We start from the raw sequence: 24,682 nt of genomic DNA, 5'->3' as shown, positions 1-24,682 counted from the left end.
CGAGGGGAAAAATCCTGCCTGAACTACTTTACTTTTCTTTATGAGATTAATCTTTACAAATAATCGCGTGATTTTCAACGGCGTCAAAGATTTATTTTATAATTAAATTACAAGTGAACTCCTTTCAACTCACTCGTCAGTTTAGTTAATGGTTTCCTACGTTACGCATGACGCCGTCCGACTGCGTGCTGATAGCGGGGCTACCTAAAGAGAGCGATGCAGCGGCGCTTCAGTCTAACAGTCTCTCCTGTTGTTCGTAATAGTAGTATCTGTTTTTCTGCTGTCACTGTGTCTGTGTACGGCGCATTAAAAGGCTAGCTAAAGTGTACACCTTATGTCCACGTGCAATAATAAGCACTTTGGCATCTGTAGTTCTCAGTTGCCTGGTAACAGTGTTCTCATGAAGTGTGAGTGTCGTGTGTCCGAGGAAGGACAAAATCACAGTTTCCTCTCGAGCACACTACACATGGACAGTTTAAAATAATTGTTGTTTCTGTCTTCTGTATTGAACATTCAGGTCACAATGTCATTATGAATTGTCAAGAGGGTTTTCTGTTTTTATTTAAAAATTTCCCTTTATTTGAATAAACGTGCGCAAGACAAACCCATATACCCCGCCTTGTGCCCCATGCTCCCTGGGATAGGCACCAGGTTTTCGCTGTTACCCTGAAAAGGATAAGCGGTATAGAAGATGGATGGATGGATGGATGGATGGATGGATGGACAAACCCATAATTTTCTGACAATAAACTCTGTTTCTCTCTCATTCTGTCTGTTTGTCCCTCTCTCTCTCTCTCTCTCTCTCTCTCTCTCTCTCAGATGTGGGCGGATTAAAGGCGTTTCTGGATCAGGCATCTCGCACCGGGTTGGACGTGTCTCTGCAGCAGGTAGAGCGGAACGTCTCGAAGGTTTTCCTGACGCTCTTCAGCACGATGAAGACAGAAGAGCTGAACCGTTACAGAGACTCTCTGAGACGTGCCATCTTACTATTGAGTCCACGTGTCGCTCACGCCTTCATCAACCAGGTCAGCACTGATACACCAATCACACGCCTTCACCAACCAGGTCAGCACTGATACACCAATCACACGCCTTCACCAACCAGGTCAGCACTTATACACCAATCACACGCCTTCATCAACCAGGTCAGCACTGACACACCAATCACACACCTTCATCAACCAGGTCAGCACTGACACACCAATCACACACCTTCATCAACCAGGTCAGCACTTATACACCAATCACACGCCTTCACCAACCAGGTCAGCACTTATACACCAATCACACACCTTCATCAACTGGGTCAGCACTGACACACCAATCACACACCCTTATCAACCGGGTCAGCACTGACACACCAATCACACACCTTCACCAACCAGGTCAGCACTTATACACCAATCACACGCCTTCACCCACCAGGTCAGCACTTATACACCAATCACACACCTTCATCAACCGGGTCAGCACTGATACACCAATCACACACCTTCATCAACCGGGTCAGCACTGATACACCAATCACACGCCTTCACCAACCAATAAGACAAGCAGTATTGCATGTGTTGTTGAGATACCAAAGTCTGATGTGGTTGTTGTAAGAATAGGGGTCCTGGGATGAGTTTGAGGCAGTTTTTATGATCACAGCAGAAGTTCTTCGGAAGTGTGACTTTACAATAACTGTGTGAGATTATTTACAGCAGCACGAGGTTCATCATAAGACTTCTCTGAACTGCAGAAGTAGGAGGAACAGAAGCAGGGGTAGAGCTTGATGATAAAGGCAGGCAGGTCTAGAGGTTGAGGAGAGCCACAGCAGGGGAACCGTGTCAGGATCTGTCATCAGCAGGGTTCATGTACTTCTCAAAAGAGAGAAGGAACAAATGATTAGGTATGTTTTTATCCTGCAGTGGTTTAAGATGGTGGACACTGTGAGAGAGTGCCAGCAGGGGCTCTGGAAGGTCTAGGACAGCATAACTAAAAGGGAAAGCCAGAATGTAACACGGGCATGAGGGCAGCTTTGGAACATAAAGCAGTCTTTGCCCACGAACCCCACTGGTTCTGTTCTATTTAACAAAATATACAACTGAACAAACAGACCCGAGACTGTGTCTGAGTCCCAGTCACTAATTGGAAGGCTGTTCCATAGCTGGGGGAACTCTGCAGTAAGAAGCTCTGCTTTTTATGTAAACAACAGTTGAGATCATAAGTTTACTTGCAGAGTCTGCAAAATGTTAATAATGTATACAAAAATAAGAGGCATAATAATAATCCCATGTTGTTGTTTATTTAATCCTGCCCTGAATAAAGCTATTTCACATAACATATGTTTACATAAAGTCCACAAGACACAATAATAACTACATTCACACAACCGAACCAGTTCAGAAGCAGTTAAACCGTCCACTGTTCTTCAGAAAAATCCTCCGGGTCCTGCACATTCCTTACTTTTCCAGCATCTTCTGCATATTCGACTCCTTTCCAACAGCGACTATAGGATGTCCGGTTCCATCTTCACACACTGAGAATAACTGAGGGACTCGTACACGACTATTACAAAAAGGTGCAAACATTCACTGATGCTCGAGAAGGCAAGGGGGGTGTAAACTTTTGAACAGGATGATCAGTGTATTATTTTGTCTTCTGGGAAACATGTATATATCTGATGTAGCTTCGGACAGGCGGGACTAAATAAATAAAATAAGAACAGTTTACACTGATCATCCTGTTCGAAAGTTTACACCCCCCAGCTCTTAATGTAGTTTGTTGTAGCTTATGAATAGCAGTACTAAATAAAAAGCAAATGATACCTCTGATTATTGATTTTTTTTTAAAAAGTCGTCTGTAAACGTATGTAAAACCCTGCAGCTTTATTATTTATTTATTTTTATTTTTTTATCAAGATGGCGGAGCGCAATCCGACCAAACTGTCACTCGGGTACTGTGACCCAAGACTATTCAGTGCTTCACACGTCAATTTATAGGTATTTTACAATCAGTAGGACATTTTTACTTGGAGCCGTGATATCAAACAGGATCGATGTGATCAGAACTGGTGCTTGATTGTGGACCTGCCAGAACATTATGACATCAACGCGTCAAAGTAGTCCAATCTAGCATTAACCAGTTTTTCCAACATCACATCACGTGACGATGATATATTTCTTAGACTAGCAGTGTTTCTGAGATAAAGTACTGCAATAAGATGACATTTATTTGAATGAATGATAATGAATAGTTATTAGACAGAGAGAGGGAGAGAGAGATTGTGTGTGTGTGTGTGTGTGTGTGTGTGTGTGTGAATTACCTGCATCTGTGCTGCATCTCTACTAATAATGAAGCTGTGAGTTGAACTGTACGTACAGCGACTATGGTTACTGGTTTATAGGCAGCGCAGGCATTTAGACTCATTTAGTCGTTAGCTGTGAATAAATTCGAGGAATAAATTACAGGACTGTGCTGTTACTCTCATACCCCAGAGTTTCCAGTGCACACTATTCGAACACGCGGAACGTGCGAGAGCAGTGAAACCGTAATACGTCTGTTCATCTGAACGAATGAAGCACGAGCGCATCGTGAATTAAAATACACAAACCCTAATAAAGTTCGAGCGTCGCGTTCACTTTTTGCAAAATGAAGTACACTTGACGCGACCGGCTTCAAGGCGTAATCGTTGTGGGTTTTTTTTTTTTTTTTTTAGTACAATTAACGTCCGAGTCTATCACACTTTAAGCGTGTTTAATCATTACCGTGGCGGTAAGTGCACTCGTGTGCGCTGTGGTATAATCACGTTCAGTGTGCTTTCGGTGAGCTTTTTATTTAAAAAAAAAAAAAAAATTTCCCCTCCGCTCGGTGCATGTTCTTCAGACTCGTCAGAGATGAAGAGAATTCTGTAGTATGACTTGATTTGATCGGAGTGAATTCTAATAAGCAGGGTTCTGTAAAGATGTAAAGAAACGTAGCTCGGACGCTCTCCTGAGTCATCGAGATGCCACTCAGATGGAGAGCAGAGAAGTGGCGTAATGGCTGAAGAGCTCTTAGGATTTGATTTACCGTTTAGATTTTTCCAACGGCTGGGGGTGGAGATGGAAGGGATCGGCGTAACCATGGCAACCTTATATTTAGCATAAAAAGGTCTGAATGTGAATTAGCCTGAGCGCTGTGTGTGTGTGTGTGTGTGTGTGTGTGTGTGTATGAAATCGATCATTTCCATTTTCTTGATCTCTACAAAACCGAGAATGAGCTCACGCTAGGAGATGCCCTCAAACGTCCCCGAATCGATCCTCACCCGCAATCAGGAACCACAGCTATCGTTGTTTTGGGCGTTTTTTTGTTTTTTTTTTGGTCCATGGAACAGTTTGAACACTAAAACTGCTTTTATTTCCGTTTATGCAACAAGCTCAGTCGGGCCGAACGAAACACATCGTCCGCCGCTTGCCGTGTTTCTCCCTAACGTGTGCTAATCGTGCATTAGATTACTGTGGAGAGAAATAATATTCTCCCGTTTAAATGGGCTTCTTCTCACAAGGACGGCGATTCCTACAGCTAATTAGGGAACGATCTCCAAACTCTCCGTTCCAGCACTTCTGTCTCGGGACATACTCGCGAACAGCGTAGACACTTTAAACGTTAACCGGAAAAGAAAAAAAAACATATTCTCCCGGGTGTAATGTAACGTAAACCTTCGACGCCGCGTACGAGGCAGGACGAAAGAAGAGCGTGCCTTTTATTTTTCCCAGCTGAGAGGCTCCAGAAAACGTGACGTGATCACCGGTAAGGGAACACGGCGAGTGGGAACGTTGCGGGAACGTTCCAGTGCGATTGAGGCAGAACGGCTTTATACAGACGCTGGAGACTTACAGAAACACTTAGACACGTTTCGTCAGTTCATATAGGAAGTCTAGCTAGTGCAGCGGAGGCTCAGTGCTTAAAGGCTCTGGGTTATTGGTCAGAAGGTCAGGAGTTCAAGCCCCAGTACTGCTGGGCCCTTGAGCAAGGCTCTTAACCCTCAACTGCTCAATGTACTGTAAGTCACTGTGGATAAGAACGTCTGCCTCAAATGCCATAAATGTAAATAAGCGCCTTGATATAAACCTTTGATTTGCAGCTGCACTACTGTCAAAACTCCTGACCAATCAGAACAGAGAATTCAACGGCGCTGCGGTGTAAAGTGGTTTGCAGAAAAACCGTGCGGCTCAGTACAGAAGAACATCCGCACCGCACGCAGTAATTAGCGCCCCTTAAGGGCCAGGGTAAACGGTGCGCTTGCTTCTCAGGTGTTCCGTTCCACGCGGCAGCCTCGTACGTGCACTTCCACGTGCTCTACCTCCGATCCTGGAAATGAAAAAGCGTGCTTGATTCTGAGAACCTGACACACCGCGTCACGGCGTAACCTGTTTCCATGGAGGTTCGGGAGCCTTTGTACGTGTTTTGCATGGAGATTTCACACACTTTATCAGAAACGCGTCTGTGACCTGAGGCAGAATCCAGCAGCTGAGTTATTAACATACCCTAAAATTAAACACACACACACACACACAGTGTTTTATTTTAGAGGTAATGCATTCTCCTGTGTGTGTGTGTGTGTGTGTGTGTGTGTGTGTGTGTGCGTGTGTCATGTATTTTTTATTTTTTTACATTTATTAATCTTTCTTTCTTGTCGGTTGTGCTCTCAGCAACTCGGCGACAACTTAATGGTTTAACGCTTAATGTTCATTCTCTTTTTCTCTCTGTTGCTGTTTCTCTCTCCTCAGGCTGTCGAGACGAACCTCGCATCCAAGGACTCTCACTGGGTTTATGCAAATGAAGTAAGAGCAAACACGCACGCACACACACACACACACACACACACACACACGTCCCGCCAGCATAGAGAGCACGGTTACGTTTTTCTTTGCACTGTTCAATCGAAATTCGAAACTACGGTAGCGACACAAAGGGACACGCGGGTCACGTGACCTTCCTGCGATGACGTAAGTGAGAACGGAAACTTGTTTCACGGGACGATCCACAGGTGGGTAATCCTGCCTGGGTAAATCTTCTTTGTCAGATTGCTGCGGTATAAAAGGAAAAGGAATGAAACGACTGGTCTAACAGGAAGATTAGCTAAATGAACTCAGGAAACTCAGGAAATCCTGCCCTGGTGTTGAGAATAACATCGTGCGTTGTTGAGCAGACAGTATATATTCAGCTACCGTGACGTACTGCTAAATTAACTGCTAGTGAACCACTCCATGATATCACTGAAGCAAGCAAAGCCTATTAAAGACGACGAAGCGTGGCGATAAATAAATAAATAAATAAATAAATAGTCTCCAGACACGAGCTTGGTACCGTCGGATATGTTTAAAGTGCGCCTGTTATGCTTTTTCAAATATTCCCTGTCATGTAGTGTGCTATATACGTAATCGTCTGTGAATGTAAAAGCGTCTCGCAAAGTTTCAAAAATCAAAAGCGCGCGACGAACCGAGTCATCGACTCCCAAACGGAGGAACCGATTCTGAACGGCTCAAACGACTCGTTAGTGATTCCGGACTTTACTCCCCGTACTAACCTACGTAGGTTTCTAACAAAAAGCCCCGCCTCTCGTCTTCATCGGCCGCTCGCTGGCGGCGGTAGACCGATCACGACGGACCGGGACGTCTGACCGATCAGAGCAGAGTATGCCCTCTGAAAGGAGGAGTTCAGAACGAATCGTTTAGAACGGATCATTTAACGAGTCGTTTGTGACACTTTGGGGAAACGGTAACGCTGCAGTTTAAATGACGAGCACGTTGGAGTGTTTTTTGACCTCGGATGCGCGTAAATCTATCGTATGAGAGCTTTAAAACAACATTCGGCCCGTTTCAAATCCATAATCGGTGCGCTTTCACGTAATTTAAAATTCGGGGAAAACTTTAGAGTGGACTGCACTAATCGCAGTGAAGTGGTGGCTATTTTTATCTCTATATTTAACTCCACGATGCACAATCTTTCAGGTAAGACCTAAATTTGAACCCCCCCCCCCACCTCATTGTTCTTAATTAATGGACTGACTCACTCCATCTGTACGCTGCACTAAACCCTACTTCATCCAGAAGCATGTTTAATTAGGTTGCAGTATTCCTCTGATCACTGTTTATTGGTAATATGATTAACACGTACCCGACCGCCATTACTCTAAATCAGTCACTCGTCTAGTAGTCTGCTCAACTCGTCCCTGTCCTTTCATCACGTTCGGAACGCATCCGATTGATCGGCGTCTAGTCGTCATCATTCACCGTCACTTAGGAACACTGTGTCTGCTTTCATCTCGCTCCTTCTTTAAAGTGCTCTTGAATTTTGCCGTCAGCCGGGATGTTAATTGGTGCGAGCGTCTCCGTTTTTCCGCACGCTCTTTCATCGCGCTGTGTCGGGTTAGCTAAAAATAAACACGCTAAGTGCAGTTCTCAATGCTCAGTACGCTTCAGTCCATAAGTCGATAAGACCACTGACACACTACCGGTACACTACTGACAAATTGCCGACACAATACTGACACACTACCGATACACTGCTGAAACACTACTGGCACTTATCCCCGAGGAGCAAACCCGAGGTGCTGGTGGCAATGAAAAACTCTCTGAGAAGATACGAGGAAGAAAGCTTGAGAGGAACTACGACTATTAAGCCACTACTGCGACACGGCTGCCTAAATAAAGCTATTTCACATAACAGATGTTTACATAAAGTCACAATAATAACTGAATGTACACAGACGAACCGGTTCAAAAGTTTACACACCCTCGATTCTTATTACGGCGTGTCGTTACCTAGATGATCCACGACTGTGCTGATGTTTTGTGAAAGTTCTTCGCGAGTCCCTTGTTTCTCCTGAGCAGTTAAACTGCCCACCGTGGACGTTTGCACCTTTCCGTAATAGCCGTGTACGAGTCCGTCCGTCGTCCTCGGCGTCTGGAGATGGATCTGAACATCACATAGTCACCGTTGGAAAGGAGTCGAATACGCAGATGCTGGAAACGTAAAGAATGTGCAGGACCCGGAGGATTTTTCCAGTGGGCGGGACAAACACGGGACTCGTGAGACATTTATGATGCGTCTTATTTGTAATTTTGCAGATTCTGTAAGGGATATGTAAACTCATGACCTCAGGATATGTATCACATCCTTCCAGCATTCATCCATGTATGCAAATCCACTGGATTAGGACACATGTATACAGTAGTAAGAGTTTGGTACTCAGGATAGTCTGCTCCTCACCTACTTAATACGTATGTGTGGGATTGTATGGGTGTGTGTGCTCTAAGATTAGGGAGAGAAGTGATTGGAAGGCGTCAGAAGATCGTACACTGTTACGTCTGTAACTGAGGCACACCCTCTCTTCAAATTTGTTCAATAAAAGCGTTGTCCTGGTGATTAAACGCGAATGTTAACGATAAAGGAAGGAGTGATGGTGCTGACTGTCACTTCTCAGTGATCTGAACATGAGCATTACAGCCTGCTCCCTCCATGAGTGGTGTGACGAACACTCGGTGTGCAGCTCGGAGCGGATATTGTGCACTCACGCTGATGAAAACGCTCAGAGTGCGCTGCCAGAGTGTAATCCTCACGATGGAATCCATTCAAGAGTGAGTAAGTCAAAGCCTCCATTGTGCTCACTGTGTACAGACCTTCTCCTGCCAACACGCTCTTCCAACATGGACTTTCACCAGACGCCAGATTCCCACTGCACGGCAACTCCAGGGATGTGATCGGATTTCCATTTCTACATTAGACTGGAACTCATTAATATCCGAGCTTAATGACCGAACAGGAGAGCACAAAGCTTGGCGTTTCCTTGTTCCTGCGATGGAGGATCCTGCAGTGATGAGGTTTCAAAAGGTTTACAAACACATCAGTGTTTGTAAAAACAGGGCGGATTGAGATCTGAAAATAAAGCGGAAGAAAGTAGGCTAGGTGTCTGGCTGCGCTTCTTCTCAGAGCCGCAGACTGGTTTACGGGATTATGCTGCTTTGCTGCGGGTCCTTTTCCCTCGCTACCTTACCAGGTGGAGCAAAGAGGTAATACTGAGTAGTAATGAAGGGACCAGCTTACAGTACACCAGATAGTCTCTTTCTGTAAATGTAAACCACCTCAAGGCCACGTCCTAAACGAAATGTTTTTTTTCCCCTTTTCCCACTATTTCAGTGCAATAAAGAAAAAAGAAGTAAGCCACTAGAGAGTGTACACTACCCTGATTTGATCATGAGCAGGGGTTCTCTTAGGCAGCACTTGAACATTTTATAAAACAGTGACAAAAACAATATGATTAAATAATTACATGTATTATTATTATCATTAGTAGTAGTAGTAGTAGTAGTATTTTATTATTATTATTATTATTATTATTATTATTATTATTATTATTATTATTACTACTATTATTATTATTAGTAGTAGTAGTAGTAGTAGTATTTTATTATTATTATTATTATTATTATTATTATTATTATTATTATTATTATTATTACTACTACTATTATTATTATTATTATTAGTAGTAGTAGTAGTAGTAGTATTTTATTATTATTATTATTATTATTATTATTATTATTATTATTACTACTATTATTAGTAGTAGTAGTAGTAGTAGTAGTAGTAGTAGTATTTTATTAATAATAATATTATTATTATTATTATTGTTGTTGTTGTTGTTGCTATTGTTATTATTATTACTATCATTGTTGTTGTTATATTATATTATTATTATTATTATTATTGTTGTTGTTGTTATATTATATTATATTATTATTATTATTATTGTTATTATTATTATTATTATTATTATTATTGTCATCATTATTATTATTATTATTGTTGTTGTTGCTGTTGTTATTATTATTATTATTATTATTATTATTGTTGTTGTTGTTATATTATATGATATTATTATTATTATTATTATTATTATGATCATTATTATTATTATTATTATTATTGTTGTTGTTGTTGTTATTGTTATTATATTATTATTATTATTATTATTATTATTATTATTATTATTATTATTATTATCATCATCATTATTATTATTATTGTTGTTGTTATATTATTATTATTATTATTATTATTATTATTATTATTGTTGTTGTTGTTGTTGTTGTTATTATATTATTATTATTATTATTATTATTATTATTATTATTATTATTATTATTATAGTAACAGGTAAGGAGTGACGCTAACTCGAGACAGGTGCTGGATCGGGAATGTTCCGATCTCTTCTTGTTCTAAAACAGCGTAATGAAATGTATCCATTTAAATGTATTTATCCAGACAATGGATTTTTTTGTTGTTGTTGCCAGTCATTTAAATAAAGCCTGCACAACGAGGACACATTGTCTCTGCCGTGCACCACAGGTTAAAGATGAGAAATTACCACATGTACTACAGGAGAAATAGATAGCTCAAGCTTGTCATCATCTTCTTCATTCTAAAGCTCATGGGGTTTTACAGAAATGAAATGGATTTTTTTTCTCTCTCTCAAATTGGTAATTTCCGACGTCGAGCCACCAGCTAATTAGCTCCTATTGCACAGCGGCTAACAGCTTAGGAGGGTCGGGACTAACATCTGCGGATCTGCTTTCTCATGTAGCGTCACACGGCGGCTTTACAGGCACTCACAAACACCCGCGATCGCTGGACGTCGCTGTGATCGTAAGGTCGAGAGGATAACCTCATATGTGCATCGACAGAGCAGAGGTTAAATAAGCCAAACGTGGAAAAATCAATTGTCTCGTTTATAATAAAAACCCATCTTCTCAAGCCTTTATCTGCTGAAGTGCCTTCTTACGGAGATTTGCAAGCAGCTCATCGAACACTCAGTACAGGAAGTACGCTTTGTCCTCGAAGTTCCTATTATCTCCGAGCAGGATCACGAGGATCGCATTTAAATTCCTCGAGATCCGACTGTACAGGAGTTTGCAGAGATGTCCATAAACCGCGGTTAATTCCATTAGACACCTGAGCTATGGGTCACCAACTAGGTCTGCCCCGACAGTACAGTCACACTAGCAAGTGGCAAGTCGCTTGAGTCACACTGGGTGTGGCCTGTCACACTGGGTGTGGCCTGTCCGGGATTTTTAAAAAATTTGATTACAAATGTTAGCGGTTGGTTTTAAATATGTACTGTACATATATATATACTTTCTAAAACTAGCCAGTTAAGCACAAATGAAATAGCTCAGTGTGAAAACCGGTTGTTTGATTGATTTACGTTACGTGCTTGGCTTTTTTACGTCAGCAGATTAGCAAAGAAGGCTAATTGCGTGTGAGCCATGTGTACAGAGACGCCAACGGTCGGCACTCATATAGCGCTTTTCCGACCTCGGCGGTTCTACACTGGTTCTCATCTATTCACACACACCAACGGTAGCAGAGCTGCTACGCAAGGCGCTAGCTTGCCATCGGGAGCATCGGACCGCCGACCCGACGATTAGCGGAGCGCCCGCTCTACCGCCTGACCCCCATCCGCAATGCGGTGACGCGGACCACTTCTAGAGCTGGATCACGTTCAAGCCAGTATTTAATTCTCAAAAAGCAATCCCCTGCGGCTTCTCATTGAAGAGATGAAGCAACGTGAGGGCGACGCCGCATTGTTGTCTGCTACAAAAGAAGAAGCAGTAGCGTTCCACGTCATTTGACCGGCGTGATCGTGTTACGCTCTGGCACGGAATCCGCGCTGTAGTCAGCAGCTTTCCTGCATTCCGTCAAGCTTCCGTTTGTTGTTGTCAGCGTCAGACCGGGCCCGTTTGGAGTCGTGATGCTTTGTAGATGTGAGCAGGATGGCGTGAAGGCTCCTCTGTGTCCTCTGGTTCAGAGACAATGACAACAGCAAAGACGTGTCTGACTCTGGAACCACAGGAACACGGGATCTCTTCAAGGACGAGATGAGTTTTCAAGGGTTTGCCGCGGCAGTCTGGATGTGCCGATGTACCGACGTCGCTGGTATTCTGAGCGTCGTTATGGACCGAGATTCTCGGACACGTCCCGATAAATAAACCCCACTTTTATTTCATCTTTCTTGTGGTGTTCCTGCGTCTGCTGCAAGAAGAACTGGAGACTTTCACACCCGAATGTTTTTCTGGACCACTAGTCGTTTCTACACACAGTTTGGGATGTTTGGTTGCGTGAGAAAGCTTTTGCAGAACCCCAGAACAGGAGCGCACTGTAGAAATCCGGTCCCACGTGAACACGGCAGGCTAGGGTCCGTTTCAGTCGAACTCCGCGTGTGAAATTCCAGCTTGCGTCCTGTTTCAGGTTCCGGTTTGGAGGATAAATAAAAATCACGCATCGCTTATTTTGTAACGTCACCCGTTCTCGTTCGCAGGGACGTGTACGGCGGCCCCACATGAGTTTCCTTAACGAAAGGAGCTGTTTATTGGACATTTTACCGAAGGAGTCTCCAGTGTCAGCGCTTTGTAAAGCTGCAGCGTTCTTCAGGACAGAGGAGTTTATACTCCCTCGGTTCTCTCTAACAGTAAATGTAACTGTAAAGGGATAAAAAAAAATTTCAAAAGTCGTTCTTTTTTTTTTTGTTCTAGAATTGTTCGCAAACTGCTGTGGTATAAGAGGAATAAAAAAACACTCCAGGGTGTGCGCTAATAAGAAAAGAATCAACTTTAAAGTGCCAGCAGTAACTCTGCTACAATACACCGACCTGTTAGTGATTTATTTTAATTTTTTTATTCCATACTCATCACATTATGCACCATACAATCACTTTACATTGCTATTTTTTTTTAATTCTGCTCATGATGGAGCGTGTGTGTGTGTGTGTGTGTGTGTGTGTGTTCAGGAAGTGAGCGATGCTGACATCATGGATCTTGTCCACACGTCTCTGGGTCGTCTGACGGTCATCAGGCAGATTTTTCCCGAGTGGAGAAACAACAACGCTCAGTGCAGGAGGAAAAACCAGAGAGTTAAGTCACTGCTGTGTGAACCTCAAGAGGAGTACCTACACAGCCTGGAGGTAACACACACACACACACACACACACACACACACACACAGCACAGAGTACACCTGCCACCAGTTAATCTTGCCAGCTCACCCACATAAGTGCATTTTAAGAATCTGTGGTAAATCCCTAAATCAAGTTTTAAAAAACGCCGTTTCTTTGCTACACAAATAATAAAATTTTTAAAAAGCCTAACATCCTGAAACGACTCTTTTTACCAGACGCCAAAACGTGGAATTTCCCCGTGTTCACCACTGAACGTGTTCATGACGTTGCACTCCACAGTACTGCGTAATGGCTCGTAAGAATTTGAAGTGTTATTGTGGAGAATTGTGAATTGTTTGACCAGCAGGGGGCTCACACCGATCCCCTTCCCCCACCGTCACCCTGCTCACCAGCAGCTGAACACAGAGTCACGCTACTCTACACACAGAAACCCAACAGCGTCCGGACGCGTCTTCTAACAGACTCGCGCCCATACGATCATTCATTTCTTATATTTATACTGTTTGAAAAAGGTCCAATAATTCCCATTCCACACCAGTGTACTGTGAGAAAGGGGCTAGCTATGGAAAAGACAGCTTTAATAATAATAATAATTATTATTATTATTATTACTGGTCAAGAACTAAGAATTAGGAGTCATGCAACCCCTAGTGTGCGGGTGCTGTTTTGTTTCACAAGTCCTGCTTTCATTCGGTTTTCCTAACAGGAATGTACACCAATGATGTTCATAAACATAAAGAAAGATTCTTTCAAGCCAGTTTCCTGTCTCACTATAGACACGCCCACTAATCGTAGCTAAGCGAGCTAAAGTTAGCCCAGGAGTTCATTTATAGCTAGCTAACTCGTCTAGCTGGAGCGTCCTGCTGATGAAATCTCCACAAGGTCAGAAATGGAGTTTTTGATGGTCTGAGATGACATATCGTTGAGCGCGCTGGGGTTTTTTTTTTTCCTTCCCTCATCCCTTATTGTAAAAAAGACAGCAGAAGTGCCAACTGATCAATTTAATGAACAGTCAGGCCAAAATGTGAGGTAATGTGAGGTTTTATGACTCACTGTGGATTTATGGAGTACCTGTCTGTCTGTCTGTCTGTCTGTCTGTCGGTCTGTCTGCAGGTCTCCAGTCTCTACCTGTATGACAGCGTGTTGATGTTGGCGAATGCATTCTACAGGAAGTTAGAAGACAGGAAGTGGCACAGCATGGCGAGTCTGAGCTGCATGAGGAAATCGACTAAACCTTGGAACGGTGGCTGGTCCATGCTCGACACCATCCAGAAGGTAAAGGACGAGAAGCAGTCCGAAGTGCGATGCCTGCACTGTACAGTTCTGTAAAGCTCTTCTTAATAACTCTCTTGCAGGCATAAAGCTCGACAATCCCGTGTAAAAGATTTAACAAAAGGGCTTGACATTTCTGCTTCCGACGAACACGTGCTCAGATGCTCTGCTCCCTGAACGCTGCTGTCAGGTTCAGGATTAACTTTTCTGAGCCTGAGCGTTCAGGGTTAGATTCAAAGAATCCGTGTAATTCATGTGGATTTCAGCTAATCCTTGTATCTGAAATGGATTTTTAATTTTTGGGGCTAAGGGATTGTTTACTTTTTATGATGGATTGTTTATTTGTTTTTGTTTTGTTTTTGTTTTTTTTTTTTGGGGGGGGGGGTCTCTGGACTGATCAGGGAATGGATTGTTTATTGTTTATTGCTATTTATTTGTTTTAGGGGCAGCACTTGGACCTGATAGGGTTGATGGATTGTTTACTGTTTATGGCTATTTGTTTGTTTTAGAGTTAGAACTTGGACCTGACCGGACTGATGGCTTGTTTATTGTTTATTTGTTAGTTTTAGGGGCGGATCTCAGGCCTCACCGGACTGATGGCTTGTTTATTTGTTTGTTTTAGGGGCGGATCTCAGGCCTGACCGGACTGATGGCTTGTTTATTGTTTATTTGTTAGTTTTAGGGGCGGATCTCAGGCCTGACCGGACTGATGGCTTGTTTATTGTTTATTTGTTAGTTTTAGGGGCGGATCTCAGGCCTGACCGGACTGATGGCTTGTTTATTGTTTATTTGTTTGTTTTAGGGGCGGATCTCAGGCCTCACCGGACTGATGGCTTGTTTATTTGTTTGTTTTAGGGGCGGATCTCAGGCCTGACCGGACTGATGGCTTGTTTATTGTTTATTTGTTAGTTTTAGGGGCGGATCTCAGGCCTGACCGGACTGATGGCTTGTTTATTGTTTATTTGTTTGTTTTAGGGGCGGATCTCAGGCCTCACCGGACTGATGGATTGTTTATTTGTTTGTTTTAGGGGCGGATCTCAGGCCTGACCGGACTGATGGCTTGTTTATTGTTTATTTGTTTGTTTTAGGGGCGGATCTCAGGCCTGACCGGACTGATGGATTGTTTATTTGTTTGTTTTAGGGGCGGATCTCAGGCCTGACCGGACTGATGGATTTCCGCAGTAATGGAGCGAATTCTCACGCTCAGTTTGAGATCTTGGGGACGGCGTACAGCGAGACGTTCGGAAAAGACGTCAAACGCGTAAGTGATGTGTTTTTTTTTTTAAAAAACACAGTAGCAATCACAGTGCCTCTGGGTTGTTCTCTCCTCTCCTTTTTCTAACTCTTGATCTGTTGCTCCTCTTTCCTTCTGTCTCGTTTTTCTGTCTCATCCCTCCATCATCATTACAGACTCACTGTCTCTCTCTTTTGACTTGCCTTTTTTATATATATATCTGTCTCTTCTTTCAGCTTCTATTTGCTGAAAGTGTCATATCCGATGAAGACGGAGATTTATTTCAGACCTATCATTAGCTCTCTTTCTCTCCGTCCCTCTTTCCTTCTTGTTTATTCTCTGTACGGATGGCAGAGTGACAGATTCTCTCTGTCTGCCTTTGTGAGAGCGTGTCTCCGTTCTTTGTCTCTGACCACAATGAGGCACACTTCTGAACCGTCTGCTGGGTGGAGCTTGTCAAACTGAATGTTGTTGGTTGCTCAAACATGACCTTATCCATTCGCAGGCTATTTTTAATATCGCGCAGTTAACCGAGCAATTAACAGTGAACGTGTTGTAACAGCGACCAGCCTGCCACGCAAATTGCCAAGGACCCCGACGACATACGTACCCCGAGGATGTACGTACGAATTCTCAGCTTTCACTTCACTCCAAAATGGAAGGCTTAAAAAGACATCACAGCTTGTACGGATCAATGAAATCATCAAAACACTACCAAAACATTATAATAATCCCGACGTTGGTACTAAACCGGCCCACAATAACCGCTGAGACTGAAATCTCTCGTGGAATCAAAAGCTGCGTTTAAGGCCCTTAGTGCAACCCTGGATGCTGCTTTTTCATTTGATTTCAAAGTAACTGACATTTCCAACAAAATAAAATGTTATTGCTTGAGAATGATATCAGAAATATGAAATATACAACCCCTACATGATGCTGAGAAACTAGTGCGTGCTTTCATAACTAATCAATTAGACTTGCACTCGGTTAAAGAGCTTGTACTCGCATCGGTCTCCGCTTGGTATATTGCTCTGCTTGTATTTCTTCATTTGTGTAAAAGCACCTGCTAAATGAATCAACGTAATTCAGACCGTTTTAAAGTGTTGCTACCCTGTTGTTGTTTTAAATAAAGCTTCAGCCGGTTCAGAAAGCAGCAGCCCATGTCCTCACATGGGAAAGAAATTTACAGCGCATTACTCCAGTCTTCTTCACGCTGACTGCTTATTAAGTTCTATTGTGACTACAGAGCTGAAGACTACAATATTTAAAGCTCTGACTGCATTTGCTCCGGGGTATCTCGCTGATCGCCCATCCCGAGCAGGTCACCTCTGTTAGTCTGGAGGATCAGTAGCAGTTGAGATGGCGGAAGATGTTCTTCCTACATCACCGCTAACTCTGCAATAGCGTTCCAGAGAACATTTATAATGTCAGAAAGCTGTTTCATCGGTATGTCGTTTTCGTCGCGTTTTTGGTGTCGATGTGGGAACAGCTTCTGTCAGAGATTCAGAGACGTATGTGGCTGTTGACTGATTAAAACAACTTCGTGTTTTAACACGACCCCGATTCCGAAAAAAGTCGGGACGCGGGGTAAAATGTAAATAAAAAGAGAAGGCAGGGATTTGCAAATCTCATTAACCCGTGTGTTATTCCGAATAGGGCATAGAAAACATGTCGAATGTTTAAACTGAGGAAATGTATGATTTTAAGGGGGGGGGGGGGGGTGATTTTGAATTCGACGGCCGCGATACGTCTCAAAAAAGTTGGGCAACAAAAGGATGGAAAAGTCAGTGTTAGTGAAAAGAAACCGCTGGAGGTTAATTGGTGACAGGGCAGTAAGATGATTGGGGATAAAAAAAAAAAAAGAGGAGCTTAGCGAGGCGGAGTCTTTCAGAAGTAAAGATGGGCAAGGGGTTCTGCGAAAAACTGCGTCTACAATTTGAGGGACAATTTCAGTATAATGTTCCTCGGTGGAAAATTGCGGAGTATGAATATCTCATCATCTACATAATATCATCAAAAGATTCAGAGAATCTGGAGAAATCTCTGCGCGCGAGGGACGAGGGTGAAAATCAATATCGCATGCCCGTGATCTTCGGGCCCTCGGGCGGCACTGCATTAAAAACCGGCCTGATTCTGTAATGAATCACTGCTTGGGCTCCGAAAACACCTCCAGAACTCAGTGTCTGTGAACACACTTCACCATACCGTCCTCAAACGCTGGTTAAAGCTCTATCATGTAAAGAAGAAGCGGTATGTGAACATGATCCAGAAACACCGCCGTCTTCTCCGGGGCAAAGCTCATTTAAAATGGACCGTGCCGAAGTGGAAAACTGTTCTGTGGTCAGACGAATCCAAATCTGAAATTCTTTAAACTAAACAGGACTAAAGAGGAGAGGGACAGTCCGGCTTTTTATCGTCGCTCGGTTCAAAAGCCTGTGTCTCTGATGGTATGGGGTGCGTTAGTGCCTATGGAATGGACAGCTTGCACATCTGGAAAGGCCCCATCACTGCTGAAAGGTATATACAGGTTTTATACTAACATCTGCTTCCATCCAGATTCCATCCCATCTTTACTTCTCAGAGACTCCGCCTCTCTAATATACTCTTTTTATACCCAATCATCGCACTGACCTGTCGCCAATTAACCTAATTAGTTATAAAACGTTCCTCCGACTGTTACTATTTACTAACCCTTACTTTTCCAGCCTTTCGTCGCCCCTGTCCCAACTTTTTTGAGACGTTTTTTTCCCCCACGGCCATGAAATTCAAAATGACCACCTTTTTTTTTCGTTTTTACGTCGACCCGGTTCAAACATCCGACGCGTTTTCTACGTTCCGTCGTGAACGACATACGGGCTTATTTGAAAAGATCCGCAGATCAGCGCGTTCCGTTTTCATTTCCGTTCATTTCCATTTCACACAGCGTCCCGACTTTTTTTGGAATCGGGTATTGTACTCGGATATGGGAAAGACAGAAAAACCACTAAGCCATGAACTTAATTGCATGAAAAGCCATCAAAATAACCCAAAAGGCTATAAAACAGTAGCCTCCGGTAAAGTTTATTGCAGAATAAGCTATGTGTGCACCTTCGTTATAAATTCAGTTGATGAGCGAGCACATGGAGTGTATATCGTTCATGCCGACAGCCATTTCTATAACGAGTGCTATAGATTCAGGAGTGTGTGCTTCATAATGCGTAGCTCTGAGCGTCTTTACTCTAGCGTTTAAGCATGCCCTTATTATATCTGTTCTTTTTTTTTCTGTGATCTTCCTTGATTCTTAAAACGTATCGTGCAAATGGTTTCCGCGTTTGTTTTCTGTGCGTAAAAGTTTACCACTGATCTGCTGCTATGTGGATTTCACCCCACTCGTGGTGCGTTCAAATCCACAGTTTCAAGGTAACAATCAAGTCATTTCCACCGGTCTGTTCTACAGCAGTGTCATAGACGATGTAGGGTAATGTGTTTAGCTAGGCTAGCCGTTATTCTAAAGCACTGTAAGTGTTTTTAAAAGCCAGCAGTGCTTAACCTTGACCTGGATTCATTTTTGCATTTAGTGGAGAAATATCCTCAATTCATTCTCATAAAACCGTAACTGTATTTTGAACACTGCTTCTTTCTTTTTTTTCTTTTTTTACATGCATCATGGGATACAGATCGAAGTGATCTTATAGACTTAAATCTATAAGCACAAGTACTTACATTGAATTTCCATCCACATAGACTCTAAAAAATCATTTATTCTCAGTAATACTGATGTCAGTAATACTAATGTCTGTGCTGTGACCTGTGCTTAGTTCCTTAGAAGGTTCCAGAAAGATCGCTGAAAATACATGTAGCGTAATTGACTTTGATATTTGTTTTTATTGTGCTGATGTTATAGATAGCCATGTTGACATTTTATCTTATGAGCCGTCTCTGTCTGTCTCTCTCTCTCTGTCCGTCTCCCAGTTAGCAGTATGGGACTCTCTCCGCGGCATGAACGGTAGTTTGAAGGAGAGTAAAGTGGACAGCGGGATGCAAGGGGTTTTGCTGAGAGTCGCGACATTACTGGTATGTAATTTATCACTCTATTAAACAATATTGTGTGAGTTTGTGAGATATTTCAGCTTAGGTAAACATATAGTATCTGGATCACTTGGGGCATGGGGATAATTGTACGGGTAATGACTAATGCAACGTTCCAGCTTCGCCTGGGTCTGCTGTGTTCACCATGGTGTTCACGAATTTGGTACACAGCTCCCAAAACCTGGGAGCTTGCTTGGAGAATGACATATAGCGCAAGTCCTCCAGTCACTGACCAACCTGCAGAGACAGCAATAATAAAGTCTACAACGTGGGTCTGCTTGACCTTCGAAGGACATTGTTGACAGTTTCAGGAACTGACTTTGTAAGAAGGTCATAATCATGCAGACATTCTGTAAGGGTCACTGAGACTTGAACCTGAGAAGGTCATTGAAAGGGTGGCACTGGAACAATTCAATGCTAATTTATTTCACTTGTTGCAAGGGAATTTGCTTCAGGCTCAGGAGAGGTGCCAACCTATTATACTCCTTGTCCTTGTATTACTCTCCACCTTTAGGTCAAAATCACACAGCAGGTTGGGGAATGGTAAATGGTCTGTACTTACATAGTGCTTTTTTTTTAATTTAACTTTAGCGGTTCTACAAAGCGCTTTACCCATTCACACACACACACACACCAATGGTAGTAGAGCTGCCATGCAAGGCGCTAGCTTGCTATCGGGAGCAACTTGGGGTTCAGTGTCTTGCCCATGGACACTTCGGCATGTGGAGTCATGTGGAGTCATGTGGAGACCCGTGGAGTCACGTGGAGACACGTGGAGTCACGTGGAGTCACGTGGAGACATGTGAAGTCATGTGGAGACATGTGGATTCATGTGGAGTCATGTGGAGACATGTAGAGTCATGTGGAGACATGTGGAGTCATGTGGAGTCATGTGGAGTCATGTGGAGACATGTGGAGACATGTGGATTCATGTGGAGTCATGTGGAGTCATGTGGAGACATGTGGAGTCATGTGGAGACATGTGCAGACATGTGGAGTCATGTGGAGACATGTGGAGACATGTGGAGTCATGTGGAGACATGTGGAGACATGTGGAGTCATGTGGAGACATGTGGAGACGTGGAGTCATGTGGAGTCATGTGGAGTCATGTGGAGACATGTGGAGTCATGTGGAGTCATGTGGAGACATGTGGAGTCATGTGGAGACATGTGGAGACATGTGGAGTCATGTGGAGACATGTGGAGACATGTGGAGACATGTGGAGTCATGTGAAGACATGTGGAGACATGTGGAGACATGTGGAGTCATGTGGAGACATGTGGAGACATGTGGAGTCATGTGGAGACATGTGGAGTCATGTGGAGACATGTGGAGTCATGTGGAGACATGTGGAGTCATGTGGAGACATGTGGGACGGGAATTGAACCGCCACTTACCACCTTAATTTCCTCAAAGAATGGAGAGAGGCAGTACCTCTAATAACATCTAATTGATCTATTTGCGACTGGTGGTCTGGTTTTGTGCAGCCACATATTACTTTACAAGATATTAGGAAAAATGCTAGAGATGTGCTTGTGCCAAAACTGGATGTAGCAGTCTGTTTCTGCATTGACTAATGCTGACAAACTCCTGGATGGTCTGGACATGGCAAATTTTTGCACAACCCTGAATTTAACCAAGAACTATCAGCAGATTCCCTTGATACCAAAGTCCAGGGGGAAAACCCCCATTCTCCACACTGGTTTACACCAGTACCCTGAGTGTTCTCTCAGCATGATGCGCAGGAATTTATAAAAGCATTAGAATAGATGAGTTTGTGAGGATATCAAAGAGATGCATTCTTGGACTCTGAGAATACATGGCTGTTGTGTTCAGTGAGGGTACACAAAGCCATTATGTGTATATTTTAATAAAAATAAATAAATAAATAAATATGCTGTATATGATGTTCTTTTGATTTTGTTCCCTTGATGAATTTATCACCCTGTTTCCTGGGCCCTCAGGGAGTTTTCAGTCTAAGGTTTATCCTTCAGGCGAAAAGGTTTCTTCTGTCCTTGTAAGTTTGGGTGACTATTACGGAGGTATATTTTACATCTGCCACCAATTGTTTTTCTCTTTGGGTTCGGGAGACCTCCCGTCCTTGTGTCTTCTTCGGTAGATAATTAATTCTCAGCATGTACTGTATGTAGGATGTTTTCTTGTTTTTGCTCAGGAATGTGTGGGTTCAGCTTGTGGCTACCTTCATCCGCTCTCTGTTCTCTTCTGTCTGAGACGATTTTGTTGGATTATTCAGTGCAAACATTCTAATTCCTTTACCTGTATTCCTAATGTTCTCTGGAACACTATTCCAGACATTGGGTGTGATATAAGAAAAACCTCTTCCAATAATCGTGCTGCAGTTGATCCTCAGAAATAACATCATTTATTTGGCTTTACTTTAAGAGGCAGAAGGGCAGTCCACTGTGTTGCTATATTTCATAAGAGCACATAGGGATATCTTAAGATTGCAAGATGGCGAGTGGAACAGTCCTTAACAAATAGTTTTTGTTTATTCAGCTAGACATAGGTACGTGCAGTCGTTAACCTGACTGTAGATTGTGTATGAAGTAGTCATTAGGATTTGCTTATGTCATCAATGGTATCACCCAATCCCTCTGTGGCTGAGATTTATAGAGTACCTCATTTCAGCCACAGAGGGCATGACAGTAAATGATTTTTCATAGCAGAATAAATGGTTTGGGGCTGGTAGGATATTTATAGGTTGCCTAGATTGTGAACTTTTCACTTTGGAACTCAGGCTATGAGACCTCACTTCCACTGGACTGTCTGTACCACCTTAGACACTTAAGAGACTTTAAACTAGCCAAACTTTTTCACCTGCACCATTAAGAGCATTCTGACAGGAAGCACCACAGCCTGGTTTGGGAACACCACCAAGTAGGATAGGTGGGATCTGCAGAGAGGGGTGACGCAGCAAACAGGGGACGTCCCCCGGACGTTACGAACATCCACTTAGGTCTGCATTTAGTCCGGTTTATAACGTTCGCTGGTGGACGTTCCGAGGACGTCAGAGAATAGCAAATCATAACACTACTGAATGTGTTAATTTCAGCGAAAGTCCCCTAAGTGTTCCGAATGGCCACTGGACTTCCTGTGAACGTCCATAGGATGTCAAGTGGACCCTACACACTGACATTCGGGGGACGTCCTGGGGACCTTGTTTTGTCAGCTGGGGAGATCAGCTGAGCGCACCGGCCGCACTGAGCTCCCTGACCCGCAGTCTATCTGCAGCAAACGGTGCTGGACCAAGGCCAGGTAGATAGTGAAGGATCTAAACCATCTGAAAAATGGACTGTTCTCTCTGATGTGGACAGTGCTACCGCTCCACGAAGGCCAACACAGGAAGAATGAGGAGGAGCTTCTTCCCACAAGCCATTTGGGCTCTCAACCAGGACACACCAAGGACTAGAGCTTGGATTTGTTTTCACAACACCCACACCACCTACACTGCATAATACATCTTCTATTCATTCATCTTCGGTGACCACTTCATCCTGTAATTATAAATATTTATCATATATGGGGCAAAAAAACTACCTCAGCTTAATGTTGTACAGCATGTACCATCTTTATGTCCTTACATTATATTTGTATACGTTTTTTAAAAATACTTTTTAAACACGTTTCCATTGTCTAACTGGATACAAGTAAATTCTGAACTATGTGAATTGTATTTTTCTTTCACAGACAGTCTTAAACAGCATAAAAGTCTCTCTGTGGTTGTGTCTGTGACAAATAGAATTTGAATTTGATTTTAAGTCCAATCACTGTACAGCCAGACCCCTCTTATTTCCTCGGCCTCCCTGATCTGCTTACGGAAACCATGACATCACTGGTATCTCGGGTATTTCTATATTCATAATCACAACAGCAGTAAATACAGCTGCGGTCGGAAGTTTACATACACTCATCATGGACATGAATGTCATGGCAATATTGCGCTTTCGAACATTTCTTTGAACCTTTTTTTTTTCTGGGGCAGAATGACTGTACAACATACATCTTTAATTTAGAAAAAAGAAATTGGTTCACACATTTTAATTTATTTGGGGTTTTCTCTAATCAACACAGGACCAAAATTCTCCATACAGGGTCAAAAATATACATACAAACACTTATTATTAATTCAATGGTGCTGGAAGTTCCAAAATGTCCTTTAATGTACCAAGCCTTTTAATTTCCTGTTAGTGATCATGATTGACCACAGCTGGCAGCTTCTCTGTGCCAACATAAAAAAGGTTTGTTTGACAGCACTCACTGGATTGACCAACACACAGCACTGTGGGAAAGTCCAAGGAGCGCAGTACAGATCTGAAAAAGAGGATGGTGGATTTCCACAAGACCTCCTGGAGCCATTTTTAAACAATTGCAGATTCTAAGATCATCAGTTCAAACATTGGGAAGTGTAGCCACTTTGCCACGGTCCGGAAGAAGACCCAAACTGTCACCCTCAGCTGAGAGGAAATTGGTTCGGATGGTCAGGAATAACCCAGGAACCACCAAGGAACAGGTTTGTCATGAACTGGAAGCTGCTGGAACATCAGTGTCACTGTCTACAGTCAAGCGAGTTTTACATCGCCATGGACTGAGAGGCTGCTGACCGAGAAAGAATCCCCCCGCTCCAAATTCGACACCTTCAAGCCCGTGTAAAGTTTACGGCTGACCACGTGAACAAAGAAAAAGCCTTCTGGAGGAAAGTTTTACGGTCAGATGAGAGAAAGATTGAGTTGTTTGGCCACAATGACCAGAGGTATGTTTGGAGGAGTAAAGAACACTGTACCACTGTTAAGCATGGTGGAGGTAGCATTATGCTCTGCGGCTGTTTCGCGGACAGTGGAACTGGTGCGCTGCACAATGTGGATGGAATAATGAAGAAATAGGACTACCTTGGAATTATTCAGCATAATCTCAAACCATCAGCCAGACGGTTGAAACTTAGACACAACTGGGTGTTCCAACAGGACAGTGACCCCAAACACACAACACAGCTGTATGTGGAATGGATAAAACAGGCTAACATTAAGCTTTTGGAATGGCCTTCCCAAAATCCTGATCTCAACCCGATCGAACATTTGTGGATTGTGCTTAAAAACCAACACTGAAC

The 24,682-nt window shown here is 43.0% G+C and overlaps 1 protein-coding gene across 1 annotated transcript in view; it reads left to right on the top strand.

The window, feature by feature from the left end:
* The window catches only part of grid1a (glutamate receptor, ionotropic, delta 1a), a 213,802-nt gene that overhangs the window by 172,847 nt on the left and 16,273 nt on the right, over positions 1-24,682 (top strand). Inside the window, exons 4-9 of the mRNA XM_053682900.1 lie at positions 820-1,025; positions 5,754-5,807; positions 12,815-12,988; positions 14,096-14,257; positions 15,396-15,515; positions 19,440-19,541. Of these exons, the coding sequence (XP_053538875.1) occupies positions 820-1,025; positions 5,754-5,807; positions 12,815-12,988; positions 14,096-14,257; positions 15,396-15,515; positions 19,440-19,541 (818 nt within the window). The remainder of the gene's footprint in view (positions 1-819; positions 1,026-5,753; positions 5,808-12,814; positions 12,989-14,095; positions 14,258-15,395; positions 15,516-19,439; positions 19,542-24,682) is intronic.

The sequence above is a fragment of the Ictalurus punctatus genome, chromosome 9 (assembly GCF_001660625.3).
Source record: "Ictalurus punctatus breed USDA103 chromosome 9, Coco_2.0, whole genome shotgun sequence".
In the NCBI taxonomy this organism is placed as follows: Eukaryota; Metazoa; Chordata; class Actinopteri; order Siluriformes; family Ictaluridae; genus Ictalurus; species Ictalurus punctatus.
The sequence above is the reverse complement of the archived record's forward strand: the minus strand, read 5'-3'. Positions and strand labels throughout refer to the sequence as shown.